The sequence below is a fragment of the Octodon degus genome, unplaced genomic scaffold, assembly GCF_000260255.1.
Source record: "Octodon degus isolate 3935 unplaced genomic scaffold, OctDeg1.0 scaffold00237, whole genome shotgun sequence".
In the NCBI taxonomy this organism is placed as follows: domain Eukaryota; kingdom Metazoa; phylum Chordata; class Mammalia; order Rodentia; family Octodontidae; genus Octodon; species Octodon degus.
Window position 1 is genome coordinate 193064 of NW_004524813.1, and position 18525 is coordinate 211588.

Sequence of the window (18525 nt, forward strand, 5' to 3'; positions counted from 1 at the left end):
CGGGAGAGTTGTGAGGTTCGAACTCCAGCAACCCGAGGCTGACAGCTTTGTGGAAGCAGCCACTTAAAGGCCTGAGCTAGGGCCAGGCCCCCTTTTATTTTATTTTATTTTTTTTAATTTGGCAGAACCGGGGATTGAACTCAGACCCTTGCGTTTGCAGGGAAGCGCTTATTCTACTGAGCCATCTCCCCGGCCCCCATATCAGCTACTTTTTATTAGCTGTTTTAAAAGCTAACTGCATTTTTAAAAAAATACATAATTTAGCCAAAATGCTAGGAATCTCAATGGATGTTTTTTCCACAGACATTCCTCCATAATTCCATTAGAACTTCATTGTGGCATTTCCAGAGGTGCTGAATGAAAGGGCCTAATGACCTGCAGTCAGCGCTGGGGCTGTGAGGCAATGCCATGGCGCCACACCGAGGCTGGCTTGGTATTGAGTGATAACAGGTTCAGAGAGGAGAGCACCCTGCTGGCATGTTTTATCCCAGCACATGGGCATAAGAAGAGCCCCACACTACACCAATCATAAAGTTCTAATTTTCAGCGATTTTTTTGATGGTATGGATGTGGTCAACGCTTTGATAATAATTTTGGCACCACATAGATACGCGCCATTAAACCAGGCACTGGAGATAATAGAAGTGCACTGATCACACACCTCATAATTTAGAAGAACTTGTTGCAATTACAGGAATGCTATTGTCTTGTTTTAGATGCTTACAATGAGGATGATCTAATGCTGTACTGGAAACATGGGAACAAATCCTTAAATACTGAAGAGCACATTTCCCTTTCTCAGTTCTTCATTGAGGAGTTCAGTGCATCCAGTGGATTAGCTTTCTATAGCAGCACAGGTACAGCATTTTATGTGGACAGTTCATTATCACTTACACAGTCCCTACTGTTTGCAAAGTATCTCAACATATCAGTGAACCAGAATCCAAATAAGTGACCTCTTTCACTAATAACATCATCCCTCTCATTCTATAGACAGCTGCTTGTTTCACTACATTATCTCTCTCTCTCTCTCTCTCTCTCTCTCTCTCTCTCTCTCTCTCTCTCTCTCCTTTCCTACAGTGTCTCACTATGCTGCTTGGACTCGTGGTGATCCTCCTATTTTCAGCCTCTCCAGCCCAGGGATTACAGGTGTGTGCCACTATGCCCAGTCTCGGTGGCTGGCTCAGCATGCCAATGGGCGAGGTTGGCACTGCATGTGGTGCCGGAATCGGAATTGAACCAGTCCCTGCACTTGCCAACCCAAGCACTTAGTCCACTGAGCTATCTCGCTGGCCTTTACATTACTTCTTTCTCATGTCAATGTCTCCAACTAGATGTCTTGCTTCCCTCCAATCTATTCTCAAAGCAGCACACAAAATGATCTTTTGAATCATAATGAACATAGCTTTTTCCTGCTTAAAACTCTTCAGCTTTTTGCCATTGCACTCATAAATCCAAGCTTCTTGACATGGTCCACCTCCTGCCTACTGCTCCATGTCCCCCCAGTACATCTTTCCCTGCATTGTACTCTCCCATACTGGCCTTATCTCTCATCCCCAAACATGCCCATCTCAGTTCATCTACTGTGAGTTTCTCTTCCCTCTGCCTACTAAGCTTTCTCCTACCCCATCTCATGACCAGATCCTTCCATTTAGAAGCCTGTCTGAACATCTCTTTAAATAAGGCTTTTCTTGCCTAAAATAAGCCTCGTCTTTCACCATTACCCATTTTTACTTGTCTTTAGAGTATTGATGACTACTTAAAATCTGAAACACTAGAATACTTTATTTTGTAAGTTTTCCTCAGAAAGAAGGCAGGAAATCTGTCCACCTTACTGCAGCTTTCCAGTGCCTGACACAAGGTAGCTGTTAAACAAATAAATAAAATCAGCCGAATGAATCAATCAATAAAAAACATCATTGTTCCAATAGAAAATCCATTCCAAATCAAGTATATATTATGCACTATTTACTGTGATGGCTGTATTTCTATTTTATAACAATTATCTAAGACACTTTTAGAAGTTATATATGATCCCTGTTAACAAGGATTAGAAGCTCTCTCGGCCTCATTGCCTCCACTGCTCCCCGCACCCCACCATCCATCCCATTATCAAGCCAGTTACCAGAATTTGGCACCATTTATAGCAGACGAAATACAATTTATGACTCAGTGAAGCATGTGTGGGCCAGGAATCGTGCCCACACCAGCCCTGAGATGCAAAACCATCCTGACCAAATCCTTTGGCCCACTCAGTTTTGATCATAGTGCTGCTTCTCAGAGGTTCCCCACTATTTAGGTGAATTTTCTAAAATGCTGCATCTTTAAAGTGAAACCAAAATTTACATCTCAGAAGAACTAATTGATTTTCTAGGACCAACAACTCTTGGACAGTTAAGATCCAGAAGAAGCATTCTATTTCATCCAGTATTGGTCTAATTGCTTAAGATTTAGCAAAGGATGTTATTTATTTTAAACATGTTTATTGCCTTTTGGACATGTAAGTAATACACTTTTATAAGTTTTGATCACTGATATGTCCTTGGCTCATTGAAATTATTCAAGGGCATCTTGGATGTAATAAATGGTAGGTAATCTGAACTCAGAAAAGTACAAAGAAAACAGGCCTTGTTAATTCTATCTCATGCAGATAACTCCATTATTATATTTTCTGTTCCTCCTTCTCCTTTCCTTTTCTATAAGCAAACAAATATAGATATATATTTTATCAGGATTTTTAATATTCTTAGTCCTACATTAAATTAAATCTATATATAACTAAAGTAATATATATACAATGAACAATTATACACATGAAATATGATTAATTTTTGTAAAAAAATTAATTCTTTCTTTCTTTCTTTCTTTCTTTCTTTCTTTCTTTCTTTCTTTCTTTGGTAAGCTGTCACTACACAGCTCAGGCTCTTCCTCGTGTCTCAGCCACCCCAGCACTGAGATTACAGGCATGTACCACCACACTCAGTTTCAGTAGCAGGCTTGGTGCAGGGCCGGCACAACATGTGGTACCAAGGATCAAACCTGGGTCCTTGCACTTGCCAGGAAGGCGCTTTGGCCATCAAGCTACCTCCCCAGCCTTGGCTTATAATTTTTATATTACTATATAATTTTTATTACTAGTTCTATCGTAAAATAACTTTGACACATGATAAATTATGAATAGCTTTGTAATGTTTAAGTTATACGAAATGGTACACTTGAAACATAAAAATCCAAGAGAATTCTTTCCTACACAGAATATACAAACATATCATAGAGCAATGATATTTCTTCAGAGTTTGAAGCCCAAGAACCTGTGAAGATATATCCATTTATTTTCTTAAAAGAGGTGAAATTTTACTTCCAGCATTGCCAACTCCTAAGCCCTACTGGGTAAGCTCAATACTAACTGATTTTTTAATCTTTTTCTTGTCATATTTTAGAATCTATAAAAAGACCAAAATACTTACATTGAAAATATTATTGCTCACAATGTACTTTTACATTTAAAATCCTTAACATTCAAGTGTAGTTACATTTTCAAGAAATAAAATTTAGTTCCTCAGTGAAACAAAGAATAGAATTAGGTCAAGTGCACAGGTCTATGTAGCATGAGATGTAGAGTAATTCTTAGCGATTTTATTTAAAAGTAATTTACAGAATACATAACAAAATCTTACATTTATTATTGAAGAAAATATTTATACATTTAGGTGTATATTTATATTGGTGTTTGTCTGTATGTGTGTGGGTTAGTGTCTGTTTTACAAGTCTACAAATGTTAACAAGAGATACCTCTGAGAAACAGGAATGTATAGATTGCAGGGATCTCCAGTTGTACTTTACACTTTGTGTTTTTAAGTTTGTTACAAAGTATATATTTTTAACGAGAAGGATTACAAGTAGAAAAAATGTAAGAGTAAAGCATTTGGGAAGTTAAATTTACATATCAAACAAATGATCATATCTAAGATTTATTAATTGATCCTTGAGGAAATATCACATTTAGAAACTTATTTCAGTTCCCATGTGTGTGAAAACTCTGCTTCACACTGCCCATGAATTTTCAGTCATGGCCCGAGAGCCAAATTCAAATACCTTTCTTAGACTGGAATCCAGTTTAGATATGTTTGCTGAATCAAATCTATTTCTTAGGACTGGGGTGATAGCTCAGTGGACTAAGTGCCTTTCTGGAAAGTGCAAGGACCTGGGTTCAGCCCACAGAACCACATGCAGTGCCAGCCCCAGAACTCTGGAGGTGCCATGCTGGCTACCAAGCCCAGGCGTCGTGGAACATGCCTCTAATCCCAGTGCTGGGAAGGCTGAGGTAGTCAGATCACTGTGAGTCCAAGCTGCATAGTGAGACCCTGTACCAAAAAATAAATGAATAAAAAAATTTAATTATAAAACACAAAACTACGTTTAATATTTTTTCTTCATTTTTATCATTACAACTACTAACCATAACCAGAATTCTCAAATCATCTACACAGAAAATCTATGTACCTTGCTCTAGTTTTAAGAGCAAGGAATACAATCAGTTTCCATTTTATAGCTGAACTTTCATTCCTGATGTTGCCTTCAACAATTCCAATACCAAAACCCATCACTAACTAGCAGTATCAACAAGTAGTGGAGGGCTGCTATCCTAATCCTTCTTAATGCTCCTCCAAGTCACATACTATAAATTTGTAAAGGAAAAAGAAATTACTCTTGTCCAAGAGGAACACTTGAAATGATTACTCTTTATCACAGTACATATATGTACATGTATTAACTAAAGGTATAAGTCTTGGGAGGAGACGGCCATAGCTCCAACCCTGTCCTATCACCTATTAACAGCAGATCTTAGACAAATGGCTCCATCTGTGTACTCTTAAATTGCTTCACCTTTAAGTGAGTTTCATATCCTATACCTCACTGGGTTGTGAGGCTATATGAGTTAATACAATTAAATGACTTACAATATGTAAAGTGCTCAACAAATATTAACATTTGTTATCATAAAAATTAATCTCTATCATCATAGCCATGTTCATCAACATTGTCATCTTGACCCTATTTAGTACATTCTATGGCCTTTGTATGAAAAGACCACTGAAGGTTACAGATTGTAGATATAAAAACCTTGAATCCTCTCTTAGGGCTGGCTCCCCAATTACTGCCCCCTTCTCCATTTTCCTCAATACTCTTCTTCCAGCCCTTAGCATTTTTTTCTTTCTTTTTAATATTCATAATCTTTTTTATGTCTGTCTTTTGTTTTTGCTTTTGGAAACAACATTTCACTGTGTAGTTCAGGCTGCCCTTACACTCACAGTGTAACCCAAGCTGCCCTTGAACTCTTCAGTCCTCCTGCCTTAGCCTTCCACATGCTGGTACTGCAGGTGTGCCCACTGCTCCTGGCTGTCTATCTTTAATTCTTTTTCTGTCTACCTTTTGGCAGCCTGATGAAGAGAGATGGACCGCACACACCCAAAAGTTGGTTCAGATGTCCAGATTGGTGATTCCACACATATAATAAAAGGCTACAGAGAAATTTATTACTCAGAATGGGCTTTCCTGAGAGCATTGCTCAGCCTCCCAAGCAGGTCTAAAGTGGCTTAACAGAACAGGAAGCATGGCTGATTTGGGTTTTGTGGTGGTTTGGGGGTAGAGCGAAGTCACTTTGTGGGGCAGGCAAGACTTTCATGGTTTGAATGTCTCAGAGGTGACAGAAGAGGACATATTCAGGAGTTCTCTGGAATATTATGAGAAAAAAAAAGATAAAGGTGTAGCTCAGTGGTAGAATACTTGCCTAGTATGTGTGAGGTCCTAGATTTGATCCCCAGGACTACAAAGACAGAGAAAGGAAAGAAGAAAGGAGAGAGAGAGAGAGAGAGAGAGAGAGAGAGAGAGAGAGAGAGAGACAACAAACCAAATAGAAATTATTCTTAAAAGATGGAATATATTAGGGCTGGTCAAATAGCCCAGTGGACTGAAGCACCTGCTTAGGCAGAGCTCAGTTGTAGGGTTCGATCCCCGGCATGCTGTGCCTGCCCTGCCCCCAGGGCACGCTGAGAGGCCCCTTGAGACTGGGTGTGGTAGCTTGTGCCTGGAATACCAGCGCTTGGGAGGCTGAAAACAGGAGAATCACTACAAGTCTAATCTACTTAGTGAGACCCTGTAGACCCTGTACCCCGTAGACCGTATATTAAATATAAAAAAGGAATATTTTGTTGTCTTATTTCCTAAATAATATAGTATAACAACTATGTGTTTATTTACATTACATTGAATATTATAAATAATATGAATGGGATTTCATGTGTACATGAATCTCTGCACAGATTATGTGCAAATATATTTTTTCATATGAGAAACCTGAGATTTCATAGATTTTGATATCTTCAAGGATTCTTGGACAAACCCTTTCTTGGACAAAGGAATTACTTAAATGTTTTTATGAATTACTTTTGCAGATATTCTTTTAACCACATAATAATTACATGAAGCTGTAAGAGTCATTATATCCCTATCATATGCTACAACCCTAAATCAAAATGCTTAATTGCATACAATTATAAAGTGAGTGACAAATACAAAGAATAGCTCAAATATAATGTATATTATAATTTTAGAGTATATATCTGCTGTATTTGGGAAACAAATATATCTTGAGGCACATGAACCAACTCACAGGGAGGGAAAGATTTCATCCTCAAAAAAAAAGAAAGAAGACTAAGGATCACTTGTTGGAGACTAGTAGGAGAATCTTAACAATTCAGTGTGGGTTGGTGTATGTTTTAGTCCAAATGCCTGAATATTTACCTTATCTATCCAATACTTTTGCCTTCTTGAGCATTCTAAGAAATTACTACAAATCTAACAAAGGAGTACTATACATTTGCAAAACCTATGACTTTGTTTTTATAATTTTTGTTTATAATATCTGCATTTTAAATAATTTCATTTCAAAATAAAATGCACTTATAGAAAAACTAATCTTAGTAATTAGTCATAAGTGTACTTATATTTTTATTTTCTTTATTATTTTCTTTATTATTCATTGCCTTATTGTATCAAATATTTAATTAGATTGGCATTTCAGTTATCATAGAATAAAGCAAGGATATCAATTAGAAACGTATGCATGAGATATGAGACTCTTTGAATCTCTATCTATCTAGGTCACATGTTAAAAATCCATTAACTCAATCGTTTCTTCTACAAGAGTAGGGACCAGGGTTCTATCCCCAATTTTGGGGCATGCTGTGCCTTCGAAGTCCATGCATGGTAGTGCACACCTGTAATCCCAGTTCTGGGGAGGCTGAAAACAAGAGGCTCACTATGAGTCCAAGCTGTGTAATGAGACCCTGTACCAATTACATAAATGAAAAAAAATCGTGCTTTCTATAGACCTTTTCCTTTAAAAAGTTTCCATTTGTTATATCTAATAAATGGTTTATTAAATATTATATGTAGTCATCAATCATGTATTGAGGACTCCACTTCTTACAGAAATAATGCAACAACAATGCATCTTGAAAAAAGATCCAGGGGCCGGGGAGATGGCTCAGTGGAATAACCGCTTCCGTGGCAAGTGCAAGGGCCTGGTTCTGCAAAGAAAAAAGAAAAAAGAAAAAGAAAAAATATCCAGGCTGGCAAGATAGCTCAGCAGCCTAAGCTCCTGAATGGCAAGTGGAAGGATTAGAGTTCGATCACCGGTGTCACATGTCCCAGAGCCTGGGCACACTCTACCAGCCCCAAAACTGGGAGTGGTGGTGCAGGCCTGTAATCCCAGTGCTGGAGAGACTGAGACAGAAGGATCACTACAAATATGAACAGTGCAGTGAGACCATGTATCCAATACATTAAAAACAAAAATGGCCCACCGACACAATTCAATTGCCATTCATCCCTTGACTGCAGGCTTGGATAAGGATCGATCTTTGAGTTGGGTAATCAAGTAGGCTGTAATTCAGGTTGTTGAACTAACAGTGGTGGAGTTCTAGGATCAAGTCCCATCTAAGGCCAGGTAAACAGAGATGGGTGTGTGGAGTTCCATGTCCCCTTGGAGTTCAGTGGCTAAGTAAGGGGGTTGTTTTGCTAAGAGTGGTGTTTCCTGTCCTAATGAAGACTTTGGCTCTTTCTCATAGGTTGGTACTACAGGCTTTTCATCAACTTTGTGCTGCGAAGGCATATCTTCTTCTTTGTGCTGCAAACCTACTTTCCAGCCATGTTGATGGTGATGCTTTCATGGGTCTCTTTCTGGATTGACCGAAGAGCTGTTCCTGCCAGAGTGTCCTTGGGTAAGTAAGTCCTTCCACACCTTGTGAAATGCTAGTATGGGAGGAAGGCCAGGAGAAGTAAAGAAAAGTGAGCAAAATACAGTAAGGAGAAGAGAATGTTGATTTAGCAGGTACTTAGAGATAGACTTGCTATTTATCTCACCAGCTTGCAGTGCAAATTGTAACTGTGCTCTTTTCTTGGGAAGCAAAATTATAGATCACCTGACTAATCTGCAGCTGGAAGACAGCAAAGAAAGAGTAGAACTATGAAATATAAATGATCTGCTGTGAAAAGCTATCCCTTTTCCCTTTTGAGGAACATGTTTCCCTCTTGCCAAGTCCTTTTAGCTTTGCATGACAAAACTTTACATCATAGAAGGAAGAACCTTTAGACTAATTCACACTACTCTGTTGGTGTCATAATAAATTTGAGGGAAAGGGTGGATTATTGAATTTAGAAATATGAATGTGATTAGAAATTATGGAGGGCAAAATTCAAAGGCCAAAATCAAAATCAACAATAGCAGAAAGTTAGGTACTGCAGTTTTTTAGTCAGTCAATTTCAGGTGAAAAGACATTGCTTGCCTTGTTAAGACAGCACACAGCCATGATTATCTACACCACCTAGCATGTTGTATGCCACTACCACACACACTGATTTATGGGGGCTCTTTCAGACCCACTTAGCAGTTACTGAGTCCTTACGAAGTGAGAGGTGCCAAGCTGAGCATTTAGATGACCTGCTACTCAAAGAGAACCCAAGAGTAAATCCTGCTCTTGCCTTCCTGCTTCATTTTACCTGATTTTGCTCTTTCACCTGCAGTGCTGTATTTCAAGGGAACACTGTGAGAAGTGCTCCACAATCATTGTAATTATCACACAATTTATTCCAGAAAGGGTGGTTTTGAAGTTCATGTTCACAAATTATATGCATACTTCAAAAGATCATTTAAAGACATAAATTATTAATATTAATAAATTTGCATCTCTTTCCTTTCAGTCCAAAAGCATTTGGGGCTTGAATATCTTCAAGGAATGAGTGATTAAATTATTTGACTGTGTCTTTGTACCAGAGCTCCTTGTCCTCAGGATCCTAGTACTAAGAGGAGCAGCAGAGGCCCACAGAAGGGACTGAGGGTACATTTCTATCCTGGCTCTAACCGGGTACAGAAAGTCAGTCAGTGTCTAAAGGCTCCTGAGTATGATTTTCAGTGTCTTCAAGTCAACTGTGCCACTCCTGTCCTGTAGAGTGACTACAAGAGCTAGCTCATGACAGGTGAAGTGAAGACCACAGAAAGCTACACTTAAGTCATTCCCCAAATTCTGTGCTCTTGCATCCATTTCTCATCCCTGCAAGTTGGGAAGTTCCTGCACACATTTATGTAAAATAGCACACAATTCAAAAATGGTACTCGCTCCTCCTTGTTGTTAGTGCACAGGAATGATGGTACTCCTAAAATGCTGGCTAGAGCTTTTCAGAGATTCTTTGCACTCTGATTTACTCAGCCTTCCAAGTGAGATGTCACTTAGTTCCTCAACTAGGCAGTTAACATCTCCATTTCCTTGTCATTACTTTGTGTTTATAATCTTCAAGCTCCCAATCATGTAGTTACTCATAAAAAAAATTGATAACCTATTGTGAACTAAGGCCCCACACTATCCCACAGAGACTTCTGTGTTGAGTAGTCATAATCCATCCCTCCTCCATCCTGTCTTTCCTCTTAAATTCCTCAGCCTCTTGATAATCACTATGATAATTCTGATTAACTTATTTTAGTATTTACATAAAAGAGAAGAAGATCCTAGTACTTGGGAGGCTGAAAACAGAATCACTTTGAATCCCATTTGTGTAGTGAGACCTGTAGACCCTGTACTAAATACATAAAAAATAAATAAAAAAGAGAAGAGGAAATATGCAGAATTTGTCTTTCTGTGTCTAACATTTTGCTTCTCATAATGGTCGCCAGTCCCATCCATTTTCCTGCAAATAATGTGACTTCATTCTTCTTTATGGCTAATATTCTGTTGCGTATATACACCATGTTTCTTTCTCTATAAATGTTGTGCCGATGTATTTTCCCACCAGAAGTACATGGAAATCCATATCCTTTCAAGCATTTGTTTTTTGTCTGTTTCTTTATGGTGCCCATTTAACCTGGGATAGCTCATTATGGTTTTGATTTGTATTTCCTAAAGGTTAATGAAATTAAGCATTTTTACCAATAAATTTTTTGGCTATTCATTTTTTTTCTTTTTGGAGGTATCTTCATATCATTTGCTTTTTAAAAATTGGATCATTTGAGAATTTTATTAGTTTAGTTTTTATATATCATGGATAGTGTTCCTTTGTCAGACGAATAGTTTATAAAACATATTTTACCATTTTTTACGTTGTCTGTTTTCTCAGGTGATTATTTTCTTTGGCATTTATAAGCTTTCTGGTTTGATATTATTGCCTTTACCTGCTTCATTTTCCATGTTCTGCAAGAGTTATCAAAAAGAAATCATTGCCCATACCAATGCCTTGAACTGTTCCCTATCTTTTCTTAAAGCAGTTTCATATTTTAGGTCTTACATTTAGGCAATTGCATTATATCTCTGCTTCTTCAGTCTATTGTAATAGGTTTTGGTTGAAATACAGGGTAAAATCTGGCTTTATTGAACATGTGGTTGAAAAATGACTAGTATTTTTTAAATGACTAGTGTTTTGGATCTTTTGGGATAAATTTGTCTTGGAAACATGACCACAAATTTGGTCTTTCTGGATAATTTAAGATATTGACTCATACACAAATTTGAAAGGCAATAGTTTCTCAGAAGTTAGCTGCAATATAAAATCTGAAATGACATCAACAATTTTTTTAATGTATTTAGTTGTTGCGGGGAATGACTTCGCAGCTTGGACTCATAGTAACCTCTTGTTTGCAGCCTCCCCAGAGCTGGGATTACAGGCATGTGCCATTATGCCTGCACTCTGCCCGGCTCAGCCTGCCCTGGGGGTGTGCCTAGTGTGGCATGTCAGGCCAGGGATTAACTGTGGTCCCTGAACTGAACTTGCCTAAACTTGCAAAAGCAGGCACTTCAGTCCACTGAGCTATCTCAAGAGCACAACAATTTTTTTCTGTTGTATTAAATTAAAATCCACAAGTTTATTTTGTATCTTGAACAGATAAATCTTTTACCCACTGTCATTTGAAAATACTGATTTACTGATCTCTGAAAGGTTATCAGAATTCATTATACAACCTCAAAATTACATTAATTACCAGCACTCAGCAGAAAAGAAGAGGTTCATAAGAGATGTAGGAAAGTTTGGTAAAATTATAGTTCTGCTTTGAAAGCATGAATCATATAGTTGTGTCTTAGTTACTTTTCTTTTGTTGCTGGGACAAAATACCTGACACCCAAAATGAAGGAAAGAAATGTTTACTTAGCTCACAGTTTGTGGAGGTTTCAGTCCATACTCAGCTGGCTCCCAGGCAGAGTGACACATGGCAGAGGGCAGGAGTTCATGGTGGTGGAACATGGCAAAAATCAGAAAGAGCAAAAAGGGAAGGGGCAGTGAGAACAAGCCTGTTTCCCTCCCTTATATTGCTTAAAAGATCCTCCCCACAGGATGAGTGTAGCACTCACACCCACAAACCCCGCATTGGACCATGACTCAATCAAAAACTCTAGAAGACCACCCTATGCCTGCAGGAGGATTTAGGGGGACATTCAGACACAAACCATAGCAAGTTGATGACCAACATCATTAATTGTTTTACTTGAAGTAATGGGCTAGATTTGTTTAGTTTTAAAGTGTTCACCAAACACTAAAATCTGGATGATAGACTTGTCCTCAGTTTTTCTGTTAAGTAAAAATGGTGTTCCATTTTTTTCAAAGCATGTAGCTTATTTCACAACTCCACGGCCTGAGCATTTTTCCTTACAATAGGCTTTCTGTTCTGGTATGCGGAGCACTTTGCGTGCATTTCTCATTTCATGATCCAGAATGCTAGAAACTACACTTTAGTAAAATGAGTAATTGCTACTGACTTTCCTTTTCCTTGTGAGTGCCAAGATAGGACAAACACAATTGGAGAGGAAGTTCATCTAATTTTCAGGCCTGTAGTCAAGGAAAAAATGTCTTCTGACAGATTATAGCTCATATATGCGGAAAAGTAAATATTTATGGAATTCAACAAGCCCCACTCAATTAAGCACCACAAAGATTACCAGAATGTCTAGTGACAGTCACTAAGGTCCAGTACCACCTTTGAGGAAAAAAATGGCTGTTAGTTTCTGGCCATAGAGTACTGTTGGATATCTAGTCCATATCTTGCCTTCCTTTCTATTGTATCATATTTTCTTTCTGCTTATACCTATAGCAAAAAGATTTTCACTTATTTAAAGGTACGTGGAGATTCTCTCTCCCTGCAGAAGAACTGCTTGCAGCCAGATATAGAGAGGGTAATGACCTCTAGAAATGATACTCGTCTGCCTTACAGCCGTCAAACTGGTCAATGAGCCTACCTGCCAGGCATAACTGAATGCACCTAATAAAACACAGCGATGAATAATTTTCCTCAGCCTATCCCTAATTCACCCCATACAAGTACTTATAAGTTAATGTCGAGAAGATGCAAGGACTCAGAGGAGCTGAGCCAAATGGCCAGACTAAATATTTTCTTATAACATTTTCTTAACTATGCATAGCAATATCAGTAGGTAGGAAGATAATTCTCTAATCTCAACACATGACCTTCCTCTGACTAAATAGTCACTTTATATAATTTAAAACTCCTTTATTGGGATATTAACTTTAATGGATCTGGAAGGAATACTATTTGTCAAGATTAATGCATTTCCAAGGGGTGGCTCGGGACATAATAAGTGGGTTTAATGTAGCTGTAATAGCACTTGCTTCAAGTTTCATTGCTCCTGGAGTTCACATATCGGCTCCCTCATTATGCACCCTCTACCCAACAATCCATCCTCTGTGCTCCGTCATTTGATTGTCCTCCTTTTGAACAAGGAAAATCTAAAATACTGCATTTCAAAATAAATAAAGTTGCAATAAATTAATTGGGCTAACTGCCTTTGAAATAAATGACTGTTTATTGCTTTCTGGAATATATAGATAATTCAATTTCCTTTTTTTCTTTTTGGTTCTTTTTTAGACAAGTAGTCATCAGTTCCAAATATATCATGAGACACTCTGGCAAACACAGTTTTAAGTCTTTGTTCTTACCAAAACCTTTATTTTTCCTATATAAGCACCACTAACTAATTGAGCTACTAGAGCTCTACAATCTTATTTTTTCTATATTACTGTTGCTGAGTCCATATTACTGTTTTTAAAAAATGAAGTTTTATCTCCCATATCTCAGAAAACCAGCTAGCGACATTTGAAATTTTTTGAGCTAATGGGATAAACCAAATGTAAATGTTAGTTCAGCATCCCTTAAATATGTGCTAGTGAAGTTCTTTTTAATACTTTTTTGCTAGTGAACTTCTAAAGGAATTAAGACTTTTGCCCTGTTGAAAAGCATAGCATACCTTCTTTGTGCCATAATTTAACACAATTCCACATGTATTTCATAACATTTTGTCTCTAAGATCCATATGTACAGATTGATTTATAATCATTTTTTTATTTTATGCATTTGGTACAGGGTCTCACTACACAGCTCAAACTCATAGTGATCCTCCCATTTCAGCCTCCCCGGAGCTGGGATTACAGCGGAGTGCCACCAGGCTCCATTTTGGTGGCCTGCATGGGTCATCACTGTATGCGGTATCAGGAATCAAACCTTGGTGCTTGCTCTTGTCTAGACAGGTACTTAGATCACTGATCTATCTCCAAGGACCCTGATTTACAATCTTAAACACAAAAACAAATTCCCTTTCCAGGGCCAGAATGAGAGGCAATAAATTTCCATGCAAAGTACAATAGGTTCAGTATCAAGGGAAGGGACTGAAATTCTGTTTTTTCAAAATGTAGGTTAAGTACTAACCACTCTCACTTCATATTTCTCTAGGGCAACATGGGCCAATTGATATTCATCTATGCATGCTGCAAGTAAGCAGATTTTATGAGATAATTTTTGTTTCAGCTATATCAAAAATGTTAATAAAAATTTCACCAGTTAATATTTATATAGCAAATGTGTTTTGGATCAAAAGATGAAGATAACATACATGCACATTGATGAGTTGAGCACTGTCAGTGAAATACTGGACTCAGCGAGACCTGAGTTTACTGTTATAAACTAGAATTGTATTTAGGTTCCTTTTTCTAGAGTACTCATCAAAGTTAAAGGTGAGAGTCTGGGTCTTCCTCTAGTGACTGTCAAATTACCCAGCTGTGTTGGTCTTGATTCCATAAATTAGAAACTTCACCTGAAATTGAATGAGCCCGTAGGGTTGTCATTATGTGTAATCTGGGCCCCCTTAAAAAAGAATGTCACAGAACAGCTACAAAGAGCATAGAAGGATGTTGGTGAAAGTTGTTCACACGCTGTGTCTGTACACGCAGGAGTAGATCATGGTGTGCTTCCCACTGTCTGGGACTCCTCACAAGTTATAAAAATCATTAAAGATTCTAGTTGTCCTGCCCTAGTGGGAAGTTAAACAAGAAAATCATGCCAGCTAGTTTACAGTTCAAATATTTATAAGACTATACTTTCACTCCAGAACTCTTACAGTATCCCTTGCAAAAGGAGTGTAGACATAGCATGACCCTTCCACAGACAACAATTTATTTTTTAAAAAAACTTATTAGCCTCGGGGCCAGGGAGATGGCTCAGTGGAATAAGCGCTTCTCTGGCAAGTGCAAGGGCCTGAATTCAATCCCTGGTTCTACAAAAAAAAAAAAAAAAAAAAAAAAAAACTTATGGAAAAATAAAAAAATAATAATAATAAATAAAAAAATAAACTTATTAGTAAGTGTTTGCAATGCATGGGCAGGTTGCAATCATCTTGAGAAGTAGTTACCTGTACATACCACCTTGTTTATTTTATCCCTTTCCTCTTCCCTCCCCTGCTTCTTCCTTGGGTTACCTTATCCATTTTTCATTTATTTATTTATTTATTTATTTATGTGTGTGTGTGTGTGTGTGTGTGTGGCCAGCTCAGCCCACCAGGGGGCAGGGTTGGCTGGCATGTGGTGCTGGGGGATTGAACCGCAGTCCCTGTGCTTTGCTAAACTTGTTTTAAGTAGGTGCTTTAGACCACTGAACCATCTCACCAGCCCACCTTATCCATTTTTCATACTTGTTGATATTATTATTTGTTTTAGATCATGTTGTGGTATACAGTGTTTATATTAATTGGATTATATTCCTATGTATGGCATGTCTTACTCTTCTTGCTCCTTTCTCCCTTTCTCATCCTTCACCCTTGTTCCCCTGGACCACTTCCTTACTGCAAGAGATCCATCCACTTGTCTTTTCTATTTATCTATCTATCTATCTATCTATCTATCTATCTATCTATCTATCATCTATCTTTCTCTCTCTCTCTCTCTCTCTCTCTCTCTCTCTCTCTCTCTCTCTCTTTCTTTATTTCTGTATATGGTACAGGGTCTCACTACACAGCTCTCATTCATAGTGATCCTCCTGTCTTCAGCCTCCCCATTGCTGGTATTACCAGCATACACCACCCTTCCGGGTCTCAGTGGCTGGCTCAGCAAGCCCGGGGAGTGAGACCAGCACAGCCTGTGGGGCTGGGGATCAAACCCTAGTCCCTCTGCTTGCCTGAGCATGTGCTTAGTCTGTTAAGCTATCTCGCTGGCCCCACTTGTATGTTTCTAATCATCCTTTATCATTTTCTTTTTTGTACTTTGCCTCACTGAAATAAGAAATACCACAAGGCATTTAAGCCTGTTTGTCTGATTTATTTCACTCAACATTGTATTTTCTAGGAACATCCACTTGCCTACAATATCTCAAATGTATAACGTGCTATAGCCAAGCAGTATTCCATTATATACAGATATCACATTTTCTTATCTACTCATCTGCTGATGGGTGTAAAGTCTGCTTCAAGGATTTTGCTATGATGGGCTGTGCCGCTATAAACATTGGTATGTATGCATCACTATAGTATAATGTTACAGTTTGTGTCTAGGTGTCCATCCAAAGCCTCATGAGGTCAGTAGGTGGGCTTTTATAAGACGACTGAATCTAGCGTTTGTGATTGGTTCATTGTCTAGTGCTAGGATTGGGGCATGAGTATTACACTCGCTCTAGGGAGGATAGCCTGGATACAATATAAGGCAGGAAAAGAGGCTTGCTCCCCCTTTTGTTCTTGCTGCTTTTGCTGTCTTCCACCACTGTCAAGAACAATTGATTGCTCTCTACCAAGTCACCCTGTCTTGGAGCAAGCTGATTATAAACTGAAACATCTACAGACTATGAGCTACATAAACCTTTCTTCCCTTAATTTTAGAGATCATGAATTTTGTCTCAGTAATGAGAAAATTAACTAAGACATAGGAGTTAAACTGTGTGGGGAAGATACCTAGCAGGGGGATAGCTGGGTTCTATGGAATTTGTGATTTCAATTCTTGGGGAAATCTCCATACCAATTTCCATACTGGTTGTACGAGTTTGCACTCCCACCAACAATGTAGGAGGCTTCCTTCTCTCCACATCCACTCCAGCATTTGTTATTGTTTGATTTCCTAATGATTGCCAGCCTATGCAGAGTAAGGTGGAATCTTCACACTGTTTTAGTTTGCATTTCTCTAACAGTCAGAGATGTTGAACATTTTTTTGTATATTTGTTGTTCTTCCTCTGTGAAGTGTCTGTTTTATTTCTCTTGTTCATTTCTGGACTGGGTCTTACATTTTCGGCAGGTTAGTTTTTTTTTAAGTTCTCTGCATATTCTAGATACTAGTTCTCTGTCTAAAGAGTAGGTGGCAAAGGGCTTTCTCCATTCTATAGGTGAGTCATTCACTTTACTGATTGAATCTTTTGCCAGAGAGAAGCTTTCTTAGTCTTTCTAACCACATTATTGTTTCTTGCTGCTATTTCTTGAGCCAGTGATTTATTAAAGAAACTTAAGTCACTTCTTCCTCCAGTTGCTCCCAAAATCTGATCTCTTTGCCTCTGATGCTTATGAAAGAGAATAAGGGGAAAAAGAAGAAAAAGAAAAAGGGGTCAACTCTGAGAAGAGAGGAAAAAGAGAGGGGTCAGGGAAGGAAGGAAACAGGAGAGAAAAATCAGAGGAAATATCAACTGGCATTTAGCAGTTGCTCAGTAAATGCTTACTAAAGACAGAGCTTCCATTCAAGAATTCCACCATTTTTATATTCTCCACTTTTTTAATCAGTGTCTTCTTTAGAAACACTTAGTACTTCTTTCATTATAGTTATCATTTATTTTTTTTTACTTCAGAATTATTTTTGATCTGATTTCCTCTATACCTTTCTGCAGCTGTTTCTTTACTTCTGACACTATCATTTCAGAGATTTCAGGTGTGTGATTTCCAATTTCTTCTATGCTGGTGTCTCCAAGGAAATAGCAGTAGCTCAGTCCCACAAGTGACACCTGGCCACCAGTAAGCATCAAGGACACTGTCCACGTCCACGACATACTGGAACTTTGTGCGATATCCTATCCCCAGACTGTTACAAGTGCTGGTCATATATTTGTTCACTCCAGTATTTATGTTATGTTTTATTCTTAGTAATTCTTTACTATCATGAAATCTTTTTCTTAGTCCAATTGTTTTGAAATACTTAATTTTTAAACAATTAATATTTAATTTTCTGAATATTGTTTAATCTTAATTTTTGTTTTAAGATTTATACTGTAACTTTAACTTACAATCTACTTAAAAGACATGAAATGATATTTTCTTCTAGTATTAGAAACTTTAAAAGTATATTTCCATTTTCCACTGTCTTTGTATTACTTCTTCCTTGTCATTAACACACACACACACACACACACACACTCACACACAAGTATATTTTATGTAAATATGTATATAACCCAACATAAAATTGCTACTGTTTTGTAGAAATCTTCAATGACCTTTTAAATCGGTTATTCTAATATATTTTACATAGTCTTACATAACTATCATTTTGAGAGCTCTTCATTCTTTATCTAGGACCACATAGCAACTTCTCTTGCCTTCTGGATTATGTTCTTTATTATTTCCTATATGCTACATCTGGGGTTTTAGAATATTTCGAGTTCGTATAACTGAAAACTATTTTACTTGTAGTTTTCTTTTTTATTTTTAATTTATTCATTTTTCCCCATA

The 18525-nt window shown here is 37.8% G+C and overlaps 1 protein-coding gene across 1 annotated transcript in view; it reads left to right on the forward strand.

Annotated features, from left to right (window-relative positions):
• Gabrr3 (gamma-aminobutyric acid type A receptor rho3 subunit) overlaps positions 1 to 18525 on the forward strand; it is a 105020-nt gene that overhangs the window by 70859 nt on the left and 15636 nt on the right. The window contains exons 6-7 of the mRNA XM_004645721.1: positions 717 to 857; positions 8133 to 8285. Of these exons, the coding sequence (XP_004645778.1) occupies positions 717 to 857; positions 8133 to 8285 (294 nt within the window). The remainder of the gene's footprint in view (positions 1 to 716; positions 858 to 8132; positions 8286 to 18525) is intronic.